Source organism: Andrena cerasifolii, chromosome 11, assembly GCF_050908995.1.
Source record: "Andrena cerasifolii isolate SP2316 chromosome 11, iyAndCera1_principal, whole genome shotgun sequence".
Classification (NCBI taxonomy): domain Eukaryota; kingdom Metazoa; phylum Arthropoda; class Insecta; order Hymenoptera; family Andrenidae; genus Andrena; species Andrena cerasifolii.
In genome coordinates, this window is record NC_135128.1 from 10,867,060 (window position 1) to 10,881,095 (window position 14,036).

Sequence of the window (14,036 nt, forward strand, 5' to 3'; positions counted from 1 at the left end):
ATACAAATTAAACTACACTTATCGATAACATATTCTAAAATCTACGTCTAAGAAAGTCATGAAATTTCAGTTGGTTTTAAAGTAACCCTTTCCTCAAACCTACCCTTGCTCACTATCAAATGATAGCGCGCACAGCCCATAAATATCGCTGAATTTGTCAGACCAATTGGCCATGGTATTATCCCACACACGGACCACGAGCATCGAGGCAGTTTTTCACGAGCAACGAGAGTCACAGGTCCCTGGAGAGCCCGGGAACGACTTCTGGTGATTAATCGCGGCGAAGTTTCGCGCAGACTTAAAGCGCGTAATCCACGACGGATGGCCGGGTGCACGCTCGAGATGTTTGCAGACCACTGACGAATGTCGGTTATTCATACGTCTCGGCGTATCCGTTGGAATTTCGCGAGCCTTAGTGCCCCGTATTTACGGCTTCCCTCGCCGCGGCGAAGTTCAGGGAATATACGCTTGTCGCGCGGTGGTTTCCGCGGTTACGGAAGATGACAGTGTAACGTACGAGTTTATTACTAAATAAATTCGCCGTCGCGAGCCTGTGGCCAGCCGGGCCCGGCCGCCTCTGTTTGCAATGCGGCCAGGAAGCCCGACGATCTATGCGATCCTTCGGTATTGCGTTGTTGCACAGGGAGTCACGTACCTCCACCTGTTCACGAAGCGCGAATATAAATTTCTCCCCGGCGATAATTCAAATTGCATTCGCTGGCAATTTATACTTGCCGGAGATGGGGCTGAATGTCGATGATTTGGGATCCCAGCCTCGCTCTTTCAGAAGCTTATCGCGTTTGCTTCGTGGCGACGATAAGCATTCGAGTCGTGGCTAAATAGGAACCTGGCGAAGTATTAGTGGATTTCGAAAGATATTGTAGCAAGTATCCTTTCAAATCGATACTCCTCTAATTAGGTTCTAATGTGTCGTTTATAAGAATACTCTTCAACGTCGTCCAACTCGTGCCTCCGCTATTTCTGACTTCTCGGATCGTCAGCGACACCCGTGGAGCCTCGCTTTAAATTATTTGCCTGGCCTCGAGCGATCGATCACGAAAGACAAATGCGCAAACTGTTTGCAGCGACCGTGGGTGCACAGCGACTAGCCAGAGGCAGGTTATCGAACGCGCTTCTTAGACGAATCTGTCAACGGCGCTCCCCTCTGAAATGAATCAGAATAGGGGCCACGTTATCCTTTGGACTGTAAAACCGTTCCAGGGCTTGTTAATCGCATTTTTCTTCGGCGAGAATAAGAGGGAGTGGTCGGTTCCCCCTGGCAAGCCTCGGGGGTCGGATTGATAAAGTGGAGCGAAGGCTCCCATCGGTATCGTCTTCAAGTGTCCTTCGGTGCTCCGAGCGTATCTCAAGAGCTGTTCTGGAACCACGTTCCCCGTAAAGGATCCCAGGATTCTTCTCTCCAAGAGAATATCTCGGCAACTGATGACGTTAGCCAGTCAGAGCGGTGGATATATACTTTTCGCGATCCGTGTTCAATATATGCTTGCCAGTCTCAGCCCTTTTTTGCATCAGCTTGATGCAGAAGACGACTCAGTAATTACTGCTGTCCCGATATCGTGAAAATTGTGGTAATTTCAGGAATAATTTGTTTAACGAAAGATGGAGGCACAGATGAGTTCTTTGCTTCCTTCGATGGAACATATTTTCTTTTTTCATATATTTCTTACCCCCTTTCTCCTCTACTCTTCTACTTTTCTAGTCTTCTACTTTTATACTCTTTTACTCTTATATTATTTTACTATTTTACTCTTTTACTCTTTTACTCTTTTACTCTTTTACTCTTTCACTCTTTTACTCTTTTACTCTTTTACTCTTTTACTCTTTTACTCTTTCACTCTTTTACTCTTTTACTCTTTTACTCTTTTACTCTTTTACTCTTTTACTCTTTTACTCTTTTACTCTTTTACTCTTTTTCTCTTTTTCTCTTTTACTCTTTTACTCTTTTACTCTTTTACTCTTTTACTCTTTTACTCTTTTACTCTTTTACTCTTTTACTCTTTTACTCTTTTACTCTTTTACTCTTTTACTCTTTTACTCTTTTACTCTTTTACTCTTTTACTCTTTTACTCTTTTACTCTTTTACTCTTTTACTCTTTTACTCTTTTACTCTTTTACTCTTTTACTCTTTTACTCTTTTACTCTTTTACTCTTTTACTCTTTTACTCTTTTACTCTTTTACTCTTTTACTCTTTTACTCTTTTACTCTTTTACTCTTTTACTCTTTTACTCTTTTACTCTTTTACTCTTTTACTCTTTTACTCTTTTACTCTTTTACTCTTTTACTCTTTTACTCTTTTACTCTTTTACTCTTTTACTCTTTTACTCTTTTACTCTTTTACTCTTTTACTCTTTTACTCTTTTACTCTTTTACTCTTTTACTCTTTTACTCTTTTACTCTTTTACTCTTTTACTCTTTTACTCTTTTACTCTTTTACTCTTTTACTCTTTTACTCTTTTACTCTTTTACTCTTTTACTCTTTTACTCTTTTACTCTTTTACTCTTTTACTCTTTTACTCTTTTACTCTTTTACTCTTTTACTCTTTTACTCTTTTACTCTTTTACTCTTTTACTCTTTTACTCTTTTACTCTTTTACTCTTTTACTCTTTTACTCTTTTACTCTTTTACTCTTTTACTCTTTTACTCTTTTACTCTTTTACTCTTTTACTCTTTTACTCTTTTACTCTTTTACTCTTTTTCTCTTTTACTCTTTTACTCTTTTACTCTTTTACTCTTTTACTCTTTTTCTCTTTTACTCTTTTACTCTTTTACTCTTTTACTCTTTTACTCTTTTACTCTTTCACTCTTTCACTCTTTCACTCTTTCACTCTTTCACTCTTTTACTCTTTTACTCTTTTACTCTTTTACTCTTTTACTCTTTCACTCTTTCACTCCTTTACTCCTTTACTCCTTTACTCTTTTACTCTTTTACTCTTTTACTCTTTCACTCTTTCACTCTTTCACTCTTTCACTCTTTTACTCTTTTACTCTTTTACTCTTTCACTCTTTCACTCTTTCACTCTTTCACTCTTTTACTCTTTTACTCTTTTACTCTTTTACTCTTTTCTCATGGAGCGATCGAGCTTTATGCTGTTCCGTATTGGTACTTGACTGAAGCTTCACACCACAAAGAAGAGATCATATTGCTCCATTTAGGAAAGTAAAGATGGTCTTCGAAAGCTCCACGGAATATCCCAGAAGCTCCACTCACGAGGGAACTGATACCTATCGCTGTCCGTTGGATCCTTTTGTAGAAATATATTGAAAATGCTATAATTAGTAAAGCTATGACAGTCCATTATAAAATGATATAGATGTACATAGAATTCGATGCCCCCCTTCCAATTTCCCACTTCCATTTCCTCGAGTAGCCAACTACCAGAACTCCCATTCGTTTCTTCTATTTGACCTCTTTGAAGAAGGAAACATTTCTATTTCTTCGAGCGTGGTTCCATGCAAGGGGCCGAATTTCTCGTGAAAAGGCTCTTATTAAATATTTCGTAACGGTTTCAAAAGCAGGCCGATCTTCCTCCGATAATATCGCCGAACGGTGTCCTGAGACACGTGGAATCTATTCAAACGGTCACGCGATAATGGATCGCGCGTGGAATACATTCACGCAGGGAACACGATCCTTTTCACCGACGCTGTACGTCGCGAACGAAATCTCCGAGGAACGACTCGATTCTCCTTTCTTTTGTCCGTTTTAAAAGGCAAGATAACGCCCCTCGTTCGCCTATCCCGGCTCTCTTTCCTTTCGAGGGGCAGCTGCGTGTGACTGGAATCTTGAAAACGTCGCGGCCGAATTTTATGTTCCAAGTTTTCGGCTCCGAGTGGTTCCCTATGCTCGTCACATGAAAACTTGGTGGTAATGTCACGAATGCTCCTTTGCATTGCAAAGTGTAGTAAAGCTAAAAGCTTTTCTGCTGTTCCGCGGTGGGGTAGTCCCAAGGTTCTCCTTTTTTTTCTTGAATTCTTCCAGCACTTTAAGTGGTTTAGTATAATCGTGAGCCTGCTGAACCTACTGCAAACATTTGCAGTCGGTTCAAACAAAAGGATTCAAACTACTCGGTCATCTTCATCATCGAACAGTATAAAACACTTCTCCGCGGACATAAAATATATAAACCATCCCCCTTTCCATTATCCTGCTCCCTGACAAAGTCTTCAAAAGCAATCGCTCGAGATTTCAGTAAATCTTTGTCAAATTTACCCCCAAAGATATCGTTCCAAGGCAAAGTGCTTCGAAGAATCAAGGATTTCCGAAGAATTTCGAGGGTCTAACACAAGGGGGTTGTCTTATAGAGATTGGTGGGCCTAAACTCTTGTAGATAGATCCTTTCCTTTCCCGAAACGCGAGGGATATCGTAACCAACCTCCCCTACATCCACAGCGACGTCCATGAAGGGATGTTGAACTCGTCAAGGCCTACATTTGATCGAAGGAAGTACCAACTTCTGCTCGTTGTGCGCTTTGACCTAGCGATAATGACGATTAAAGAAGGAGGAGGACCTTCCGTGGCCGGAAGGCAATGAAAAGTAGTATGTTTCTCGACACACAACTTATACTTTCACACGTGTTCCGCGTGCGGTATAAATGCAGTGAAATTCAGTTTCAAGAAGCGCGACAGCGTGCTTTCCGGCCGAGGCGAGAAATATCAAGCGCAGACTCTTTCTTCGGTGATTTATACGCGTCAGGGACCCCTGTGTCCTTTTTATTAACTTCGTAGTCTTTTGTGGTTACATATCCTGTTGACTCGTCCTGGCCATTGTTTAATTACTTTGTGGAGTTCTTTTGAGGTGAAATTTGCTCTTACTTGTCTAGCTTTCATCGCGTAAGATTCAGACGATTCTGTTTCGCGAGAAACCTACATTGGTGGATGTTTTAAAAGATCCCCGAGAAGCCAAGCGGATGGAAGTTATCTTAAGAAGCTGAAGAGGAGCATAAATGTTTATGACATCATTAGTGCCTCCTTTGTAACTAAGTGATTGCCTCTCTTCCTAGCACTCCAATAGACGTTTAACGACACTCGGTCATTTGTCAGTATAAATCTCCAACTTTTTCGTTCGCCCCGATATCCATCGTTTTCACGAAGTTCAATGTGGGTCACGAAATGTATGCGATCAAATATCCTGCAGGGGAAGGAATCGTTGCGATGATCGTCTTCAATAAAGGAAGAGCATCATCCTTGACCGTCTTTTTCCCTTAAATATCTTCTCCGTTTATTCGAGCTGCCACATTGCTGGTTAATCTTTCTCTACGCACAAGCTTTGATATCGACAGTACTATTACACTCGTAAAGAAGCAAGTGAAAACGTGTCTCCACTTCCCATCAGCGTTCACCGCGTAATTTCTCTTTCATCTGCTCGTAGAAAATTTCTAAAAAAATTCATACAGCAATGTGTGAACCTCTCTCCACTCGTTTGCAGCACAGCCGATTCTCCTCTTCCATTTCACAGAGGACTAACAATTCCATTCACTTCCTAAACTCGTCAACGAACAAAGACTTTACGCTCGCATGAAAATCCAGAAATCTTTAGAGCAGTCAAAGAACCATAAAAGTTCTATATCTGCGGGGCTGCGCTTTGCGTATCTCTGATCGCAGTATAAAACGGGCCATTGTGTTCTCGAAACTGCACGTTCCAATATAAAACGAAGCAAAAAAGTGTAATAAACCACGTTGAATGGCTTATCTGGTCGTAACGAGCCCCGAATAGAATGTTAAAAAGCCCGATGTAACGCGAGACTAAGATCGAAACGGTGCTCGTTTAAGCGGATTATCTGACCGTGGCCAGCCAGCAGATAAATCTGTGAAAAATTGGTAAACGTATCGGCCGCTTCCGGCCAATGTGCCCCGACAAAAATCCAACACTACGAGGCTGGAAAACTGCGCCGCGATTGGCGGTTCCGCGCGGTTCATTGGGGCTGACGTTACCGCGGAACTCGTGCGTGAAACTGTCGCCGAAAGTTTCGCGGTTTCGCATCCGATTACGTGTCCCGGCACGGCAGCCTCGCGAACCGCCGTTCGACGGTCTCGGAGAAGTAACTTCGCGCGTCGCTTTCAACTGGGGCCGTTATGCATCGGTCGATACGCGCCGCGAAACAACTGTGAATTATTCGTCCTGGGTGCAATTACCAGGAGCCATCGATAAGTGGTCAGCATTAGCCTCCGCCGACAGTTATAAATTCGCAGCAGACTTTCAGCGTCCAACGCATATTTCATTGCCCCGCGAGTCGTCTTATCTGCGCCGCTGGGAAATGAATGTAGAGCAGCGTAGGGAAATGGGATCGAATGAAAGCTATTTTTTTAAGCGTTTGTTGGCAGGTTCCAGGGGAAATCTATGGCGGGGAGTGAGACTGTGCGGTTCTGCTTCGAGTGTTGATGTCTGTCTTGGTTCTTCCTGCGGAGTTGCTCCTTGTGGAGTGTTTTCGAGGTGGATGATTTTCACTGATTTTTATTCATTTTCGTTGCTATAGTTCGAAGAAGATTTTTGTTGTTAGAGTTTCCACGAATATGGTAAGTGCTCAGGAACTTGAACTTCGGATGTTCTTCCGAATGGCCCCAGTGGTCGATCGACGCGAGATTTGAGGGGGATCTAAAATTGTAGCTTCGGGTATTTATTAGTTTACTGAATATTAATAAAAAATTACTGTTCATTTTTCTGAGCCTAATTTCAAACCTCGTGGTTATCGGCCACTGGGGCCATTCGGAGGTGCAGCCTGGACTTCTACTGCAGATTTTAATATATTACTCCTTCCGAAGTTTGAATAATCAATATTCTGATTTAGGGATGGAGGAGACCACGAGACTGAAGCTTAGAGTTGAACACGACATTTAGAAGAATGGCTGGGAGGGGAGGCTTCGTTACTGGGCCACAGTGGGTTAGAAGTTGCAGTAAGCTCGGAAGTAGGGTGAAAGTTAAGGTTCGCGATGTCGTTAGCGAGATATCGGGAGAAATCAACGGCAGCCAGTGAACGGAATACTCGGCGACTGCGGAGGAATTTCGTTTTCATCGGGAAAAGGGAATAACGAGCAATGAAATCTTTTCCGTCACTCGTTTCAGCACGTTTCATTCTCGCTTCTATTTTTACCTCCGCTGAGTATTTGTCTCCAGGGAATCGGGCTGCGCGTAAATGTTTTCTTTGCGTCGTTGAATTTTTTAGAGGCGAGCTGCGCCGGAAGGTTACCTCGTGCGATTTAAAATCACGGACGTGACGGGAACACGGTGGATAATTAATGCGACTGTTTCGTTCTGTGTCAAGAGCTGCACGGGCCGCGAGGGGGAATCTATCACTTTCGCCGTTACTGGATGTAATTTGCAACTTTCCCGGAGTCACTGTATCCGCCTGCACGCTGCAAAGTGTGTTGCACATATTTCTAAATGTTCCACGTGCTTCGCGAGTTTTATCAAATTACCTGCGCGAAGTACCTATTTCCGCGGAACTTGTCGCGGTGGGATTTTAAAATCATAGGAAATATTAGCAATTGGGAAATATTAGCAATTGGAAGCTTGGCAAATATTTCATACCTATTTAAAGATATATGCAGTTGGTTAGCAAGATGCCAAAGCAGCGACTACTTAGTGTTTCGATGAAGGGGAATCGAAGGAAGAGGGGAATGTATCGATTACAGTGACAATTCTTTCGGCTCGTTTCCACTGGAGAATGACAGGAAACTGTTTGACGTCACAGGGTATTAAGCCCGAGCAGGTAGCACTCCTATAATTGAAACGGTTCTGCGAAATCGCAGCATCAATAGAGATCTTCGATCCTACTTATGTCAATATTAAACCTGAGGACAAGCTTATAGCTTTCCCATTGAAGTATTTCACTTCGGTAACTGGTATTCACATCGCAGACTGTATTAATATCTTCGAGGCTCAATGAAGAAGGGAATGTAAGAACGATGGAGTCTCTGTTAAGTTTCCCTGTTAGTGTGTACTTTAGCTTCACGCGGACTTTTTCTCAGGAATATTTGCAGTAGAATATCTAAACGATAGCTAAACAGTAGCCTCATTTTCGAGGAAGGCTTACTCAGCCTTCTCATTCGGAATAGATTTAAAAATGAAGGCAAATATTTCACTGGCAAAAGAGCAGACCAAACAAAGTCAATTTTCAATATTTCATTGACCATATTAAGCATGAGTAAATATAAAATAAAAATATCCATATATCTTCATGAAAAGCTTTTCTTGCACGACGATCGGCAATGACTCAAAATTTCCAACGGAGTAGTACCTCCTTTGCTGATCGTTATTGGTCTCTTATCGTGAATTTTAATTTGATCAACCAGGGGAGTTACATTCGATGCAGGAAAATTGTTACATGGTGATTGGAGGAAATTCGAGATAACGCAGTGAATTTTCTTTCACGTGTATCGAGGAATAGAAGGTAGCTTTAAATTATAGGGCTTAGAATTTTGATGGCCTCGGTAGTGGTGATTAATCGTTATCTATCATTTCTGCAGCAGGATTTCAAGGGCGTGACACGGCACTTGGAATCCTTCCAGACCATCTATCTGTACGTTTGTAGCTTCATCCACTATCTTTCCGACATTGTGCTGTAAATGAAGAGAAATACATTTCTCTGCACAATAAAAATATGCTCGCGAAATGAAATGGACGTATTATTTTCGGAATCGTAAAATCTGATATGCGCTATGGATATCGAGAAATTAAAAGGCAACGCGATACTGTTTCTCGGCTTCAGGTTTATTTTTACGAATAACTGCCCCAAATCCGATATTTTGTTATTCATTTCTGAATTTCGTTGTTGTCAATATTCAGCCTCCACGAAGATCTCTCAAAGGTATTTTATTTTGGAATCAATTAGATAGATTTATTCCCGAGAAGGACGTAAGGTCCCATTCTAGTCGATGAAAATTAAGTTATTGATTATCAGTCTTGAAAGAAAAAATTCCCTCCGTTATGTTTATCAACGCAGGCAGCGTTAATGTCCCTTTGAAATGGTGAACGGCTCGTTTAATTCCCTGAAACCATTCAAGCCCCATTAGTGCATTGAAAGTCAGGCTTCTAACGGTGGCTAAATGGAATCGTCAACGTAATCTTTCTCGGTGGATTTTTATTTAAATTGTTTTATGCGAGGGAATTTTAAAGAAATGGCGCGACCTGGTGGCACAAAGCTCTGCTTAAATATTCAACATCTGCGGCGAAGTAATTTGGCCACCACGCCAAGACCAACGTTACGAGCGAGCAGAATATTCATATGACGAGCCACGTCCGTTTTTACGATATACGAGACAAGGAATCGTAATTTCATTGTTAAGTTATGAGGGAAGGGGGATTCTCATTCTAAAGACGCGAGACTTCTACATCAAAGTCCCTTGGAAAGACTCTCCGTAGATTTGAATCTATCAAAGAAATTAAGTAGTTTGCAAAAAATGCAAGCTCTATCTTAAATCACTTTCATCGACTTCAATTTGATAACAAAGTACAATTTATTTGCTTAATTCGACGTATCATAAATCACCCAGGACTGACAAGATGGGCACAAACAAGTGCACTGTTCTTTCACTGTGTCGCGTCTGACTAGTTACACGGCTACTCTACTTAATCCATTGTAGAGCCTCCTCTTAAGCCACGCAATTCAGCAAATAATCACTGAAATTGATTATTTATCGTTCCTTTTTACACCGAGTTCCATCCATTACACCACCCCCTTTACAATATTCCATTACCTGCCTCAACATCTTTCACTTTTTCACTTCAATCACAATTTCCCCTACACGCAATTTAATTTCCAATTACGTCAACACACAAAATTAATATGTCACCACTAACATGGCGTGTAAAAGGCTCGACGTAGCAGTTGCATGTTGCACACTGTTGCACCCCCTCGGCCCATCCCCTTTGTTTCCAAACAACGGACATCCTGACGCGGCCAATCATTACACCTTGCAGAATTTTCGGGCGAGAGACTGTGCCGTGGTTGGGAACGAATCGATGGACCGTCCGCCAGGTCTATAAATAATTGCCCATTGTAGCTGGGGGGTCGGTCAGTTTGACGTCGTTATTACAGCTCATCAGTCGGCGCGATAATGGCGCGGGGCGAACGCCGCCGGCGGGCCGGAGCCTCGCGAAAGTCTGCAAATAATTTATGTTGCGCGACATAGACACGCGAGCCCCGATTACGTTGGTATAAGCAATTTTCCCGTCACTGTCGCGCGTGTCCTTTGTGCCGATTAATGGAATTTCCGGTATCCATTCGGCGGGGATTTTAATCGCGCCACGCGCGTCTAATTGGCGAAAACAGCGTGTCACTGAATTCCTTCGCCGCGACTTGCTCCACTGGATATAAAACCCTTTCACTCCATTTTAAACGGCGCGGCCACTAATGAGCAGCCACGTAGCGAAACTGCAACGTCAACCCTCGCGAACCTACCCCTCCGCCGTGGTTTTAATTTGATAAATGGCTGGTTTCCGTCCGCCTGTCGTCGAGAATTTGCGAAGGAACCGGCAGGGACTTGGCAATATTTCGCCTGCACCACGGCTCCTTTTCTCTCCGTGCGTGCACGATTTTCGTACGCTCTTTGCCGAGACTACCGTTTCCATTTTCATATAAAGGCACAGGTGTTCTCAAACGCGCGTTACTTTCTCTTTTCCCGCGCTCGTTATTGGCTTGTTTGCTGCTTCGCCTGTTCTGCGTTTCGCAGACAGTGGAGGAAATGGAGCTCGGAGAACGCGGGGTCGGGGAAAGGTTAAAGGGGTAATATAATAGGGGCGGGTAAACACGGTAGGTAAAAGAGGATCAAGTAGTTAAAATTAATAATGCAAGACGGGGGAGAGTATAGAGAATGCGAGAAATACGAGGAAAACAGAGCACAGTAAAAGATTGATCACACAGAGGAGCGAGCAGATAAGAAGGGAAGAAGGAATGGCAGAAAGTTTCGTCCAAATCCTTTTCACCTTCACCCTCCTATTTAGATTCATCCATGAAAGACTATTATCGCTGGGTGAGGGGGAAAGATTTACGTATCGTGACCCGTGAAACGCTAATGGTCACGATAATCATCGGGACACTTTCGCGGATAAAACCGGGCGACGTACGCGCCAGCTGTCGACTTCTCCTGCGTTTGTTCCCTCTTTATTGTCACCGTCGAGGCAAGAAGTAACCGGGCTAACGATTCAAGAAAATCGTTACGCTATTTAACGCTCACAACTCCGCCTGCATCCTTCCTCATTAAAGCGCCAAGAAGAGTGCACCATTCTTGGTTACACCCTCGCTGCATTCTACGCGCCCCCTGCCAGAGATTATTCTAATGGCGCTCTAAGGAATGTTTTTTCCTGGGAACTGTTATCACAGCTGATGCGAACTGTTCGTCAGAATTTAAATAAGAGACCGTAGAGATCCCCTCGTTTTTAACGCCTTCCAGGCGTGCAAATCAACTATTATATAATCCTCTACGGCTCCACGAGGGCGTCTCAATCGCTCAAGTTAAAATAAATTTAAGAACTCTTAAACCATCAAAGCTTGCAAACATTTCATAATTCGCCACAAACCTGGAAGAAACTTAACAAACAGTGGAGCCTCAAATACAAAATGTAATTTAAAGAGGAACACTGCGACGGCCGGAGAAATGAGACCTTTTCAAGAATTTTTTTTCACGAATACTTTACAGTTTTCATATAAAATTTGTATTACTTAATTTCAGTACAATGTCTTAAGATATTATAAAAAAAATGAGCAGAAAACCATGCATAAATTTTAATATATTAATTAATCTTCTAGACCCCACACAAAAAAACATAGGTCGCTGGCGGGATGTGTAACTTTGGAACGGCAGCTCCGAAATCAAATTCAAATCTTCCGTTATAAACTATACGAGTGTAGTTTCCGTAGGTAATAAAAATTTTACTTGAAAACTGTAAATCCTCCCTAAAAAAAAATGTTAAAAAAGGCTTATGTTTGAGCCGTCGCAGTGGTGTTCCCCTTAACAATTTCCTTCCCTTTTACTCACCCTTAATGAAATCCACCGCCATCTCCAGTCCATACGTGTCCTTATCGCAGTCGTCAAGTATATGCGCGCCGATCTTGACGCCTGGCACGATGCCCTCGCCCTCGTTGAACTTGTCCAGGGTGTAGAGCATGGCTTCCAAAGCTTGCACCCCGCCCTGCGGCATCACCGGGCCGCAGGTGACCGTGTCCTCCCTCTCGTGCACCATCATGAGGCCACCCAGCACGAGATCACCTTCAACCACCGCCTCCTTCTTCACGGGCCAGGTGACTTGAACGTGGCTGTTCATGTCCATAGACCTAAACTGCCGTCGCCCGTGTCGAATCGGGTGATGGGTCTCCGGGTTCTCGAACCTGAACAGGTTCGAATGCGCTCGCGGGCGAGCGCGATCAACTCGAGGATCTGGCTCGCCACCACGTGGCTCCAAGTCTCTGTAAGTTCTCGCGAGGCTCGACAGCCTGCCGGCTAAATCGACCGACTCGTCGTCGCTCCATCTCCCCTCGACGCTTGGCGACTGTTTATTGCTCGGCTCGTAGTCGGCCGAGCAGACGCAGCCCAGCAATGCTAGCAGCAGCAACTTCATGACTTCATAGTTGTGGGCGTTTACGCTGCGGCTAGCTGGCGACGATTCTGCTCGATCGTTGGCCCTGTGCGAAGCTTGGGGTCGCTCCTAGCTGCGACGTTAACGCTGGCTCGATAATTGAGTCATGATCTAGATCTCGCGATGGCTGGGTCCTCGTTCAATAACAGGGTGAGGTTACACTCGCCACGGTTGCTGCTTGGACAGCTGGTGTCTGGGCTGGCTCGAAGCACACTTGGGAGTTTAGATCCACGACTAATGGTCAGGCATTGTCGGTGCTGAAGAAACAACAGACTTGTGAAGTTAGGCGTCGAACTTGCTGGCTCTGTAGGTTCGCTTGGAAGTCGTTAGTGGCGGCATGCCTCGCGTCTGTTCGGTTTCGTTTCGGAGTGCGATCGTCTCTTGTCTATCGAAGAGTAATTGGTATCGTGTTAAGGGAGTTTCTGCCGTTTCTGTCTCGCGTGCCGAGACGGAATAGTGTAATCGTTCGCTTCACGAAAAATCGCATGCACGGGAATGGACTATAGCTTGTTGGAGCAATTAAAAACGCATTTGTCCTTTGCTTGATGCGCTGCGCGCCATCGCTGCTTTATTTGCTGACCTGTCCCTCCTGTGCTTCCACAGGACTGTGATAAAGTGTTCTGCAGAGTGCATGTTTCTGATTCTGGGGCACACTTCGAGGAAATAGAGAGTAATTAGCTTGGAACGCTGTTAGAATAAAAAATGTATCGTAGTATGTGGGTACTATATCTGTAAGATATATATTTGAAGTTTGCATTTCATATTTAGGTCCTAGTTAGGCTTCCTAGTGTTGCCTTCCTTATTATTATTTTTTTTTTTGAGTAATTAAGTCGATTAATAAAATAATAATATTTCTGTTCCTCGATGGGCGTTCGTTTCAATCATCAGATTTCTTTCTACAGACAGCACAACACTGTGAGATTTCTACGCGGTTTTTTGAAAAATTAAAAGTGTCATCACAGCTAGCAACGTTCGGATATGTACTTGACTTCGAGTGGCTTATACTTGATTCAATAGATCTGTAGCATAATTAGATTGAAAGCACTTCTGTGCGGCAATGGCCATTCGATTGGGATGTCCCTCGGTTATAATTGGAGAACGAATTGTATCGACGTGTGTTCCATTACTTGCACGCGATTAAAAAGCTCCTCCACGGCAAATCGCCGTAGAAATTCGAACGTTGCTCCGAGCATTATCGCGAAATTCAATGCCATTAAATTTACCGTTCCGCCTATAAAGCTCGCCACTTGACAATTGGAATTTACTGTTGCACCTCAGCCATGCCGAAAATTCAAATGATTAATTTCAATTTATATAGCACGTGTTAAAGCTTGCCGGCTTTCCAGCCTGTCGCACGATTATTTTGCGCAGCGCAGTTATTCCAACCGCCGAAAGCTCGCTTAAAATTCTCATTGCAGGACAATCCGTTTAGATTAAATCC

At 43.4% G+C, this 14,036-nt stretch overlaps 1 protein-coding gene across 4 annotated transcripts in view; it reads right to left on the reverse strand.

Moving 5' to 3' along the window:
* The window catches only part of Glurb (metabotropic glutamate receptor B), a 243,591-nt gene that overhangs the window by 95,833 nt on the left and 133,722 nt on the right, over positions 1-14,036 (reverse strand). The window contains exon 2 of one of the 4 annotated variants that reach the window (XM_076822666.1): positions 11,998-12,852. The exons of 2 other annotated variants lie outside the window; for them this stretch is intronic. In XM_076822666.1, coding sequence (XP_076678781.1) covers positions 11,998-12,577 — 580 coding nt within the window. In that variant the 5' untranslated portion in view covers positions 12,578-12,852. Of the gene's footprint in view, positions 1-11,997; positions 12,981-14,036 lie in introns of all 4 variants that reach the window. One more of the 4 variants, XM_076822665.1, reaches the window with a different exon arrangement.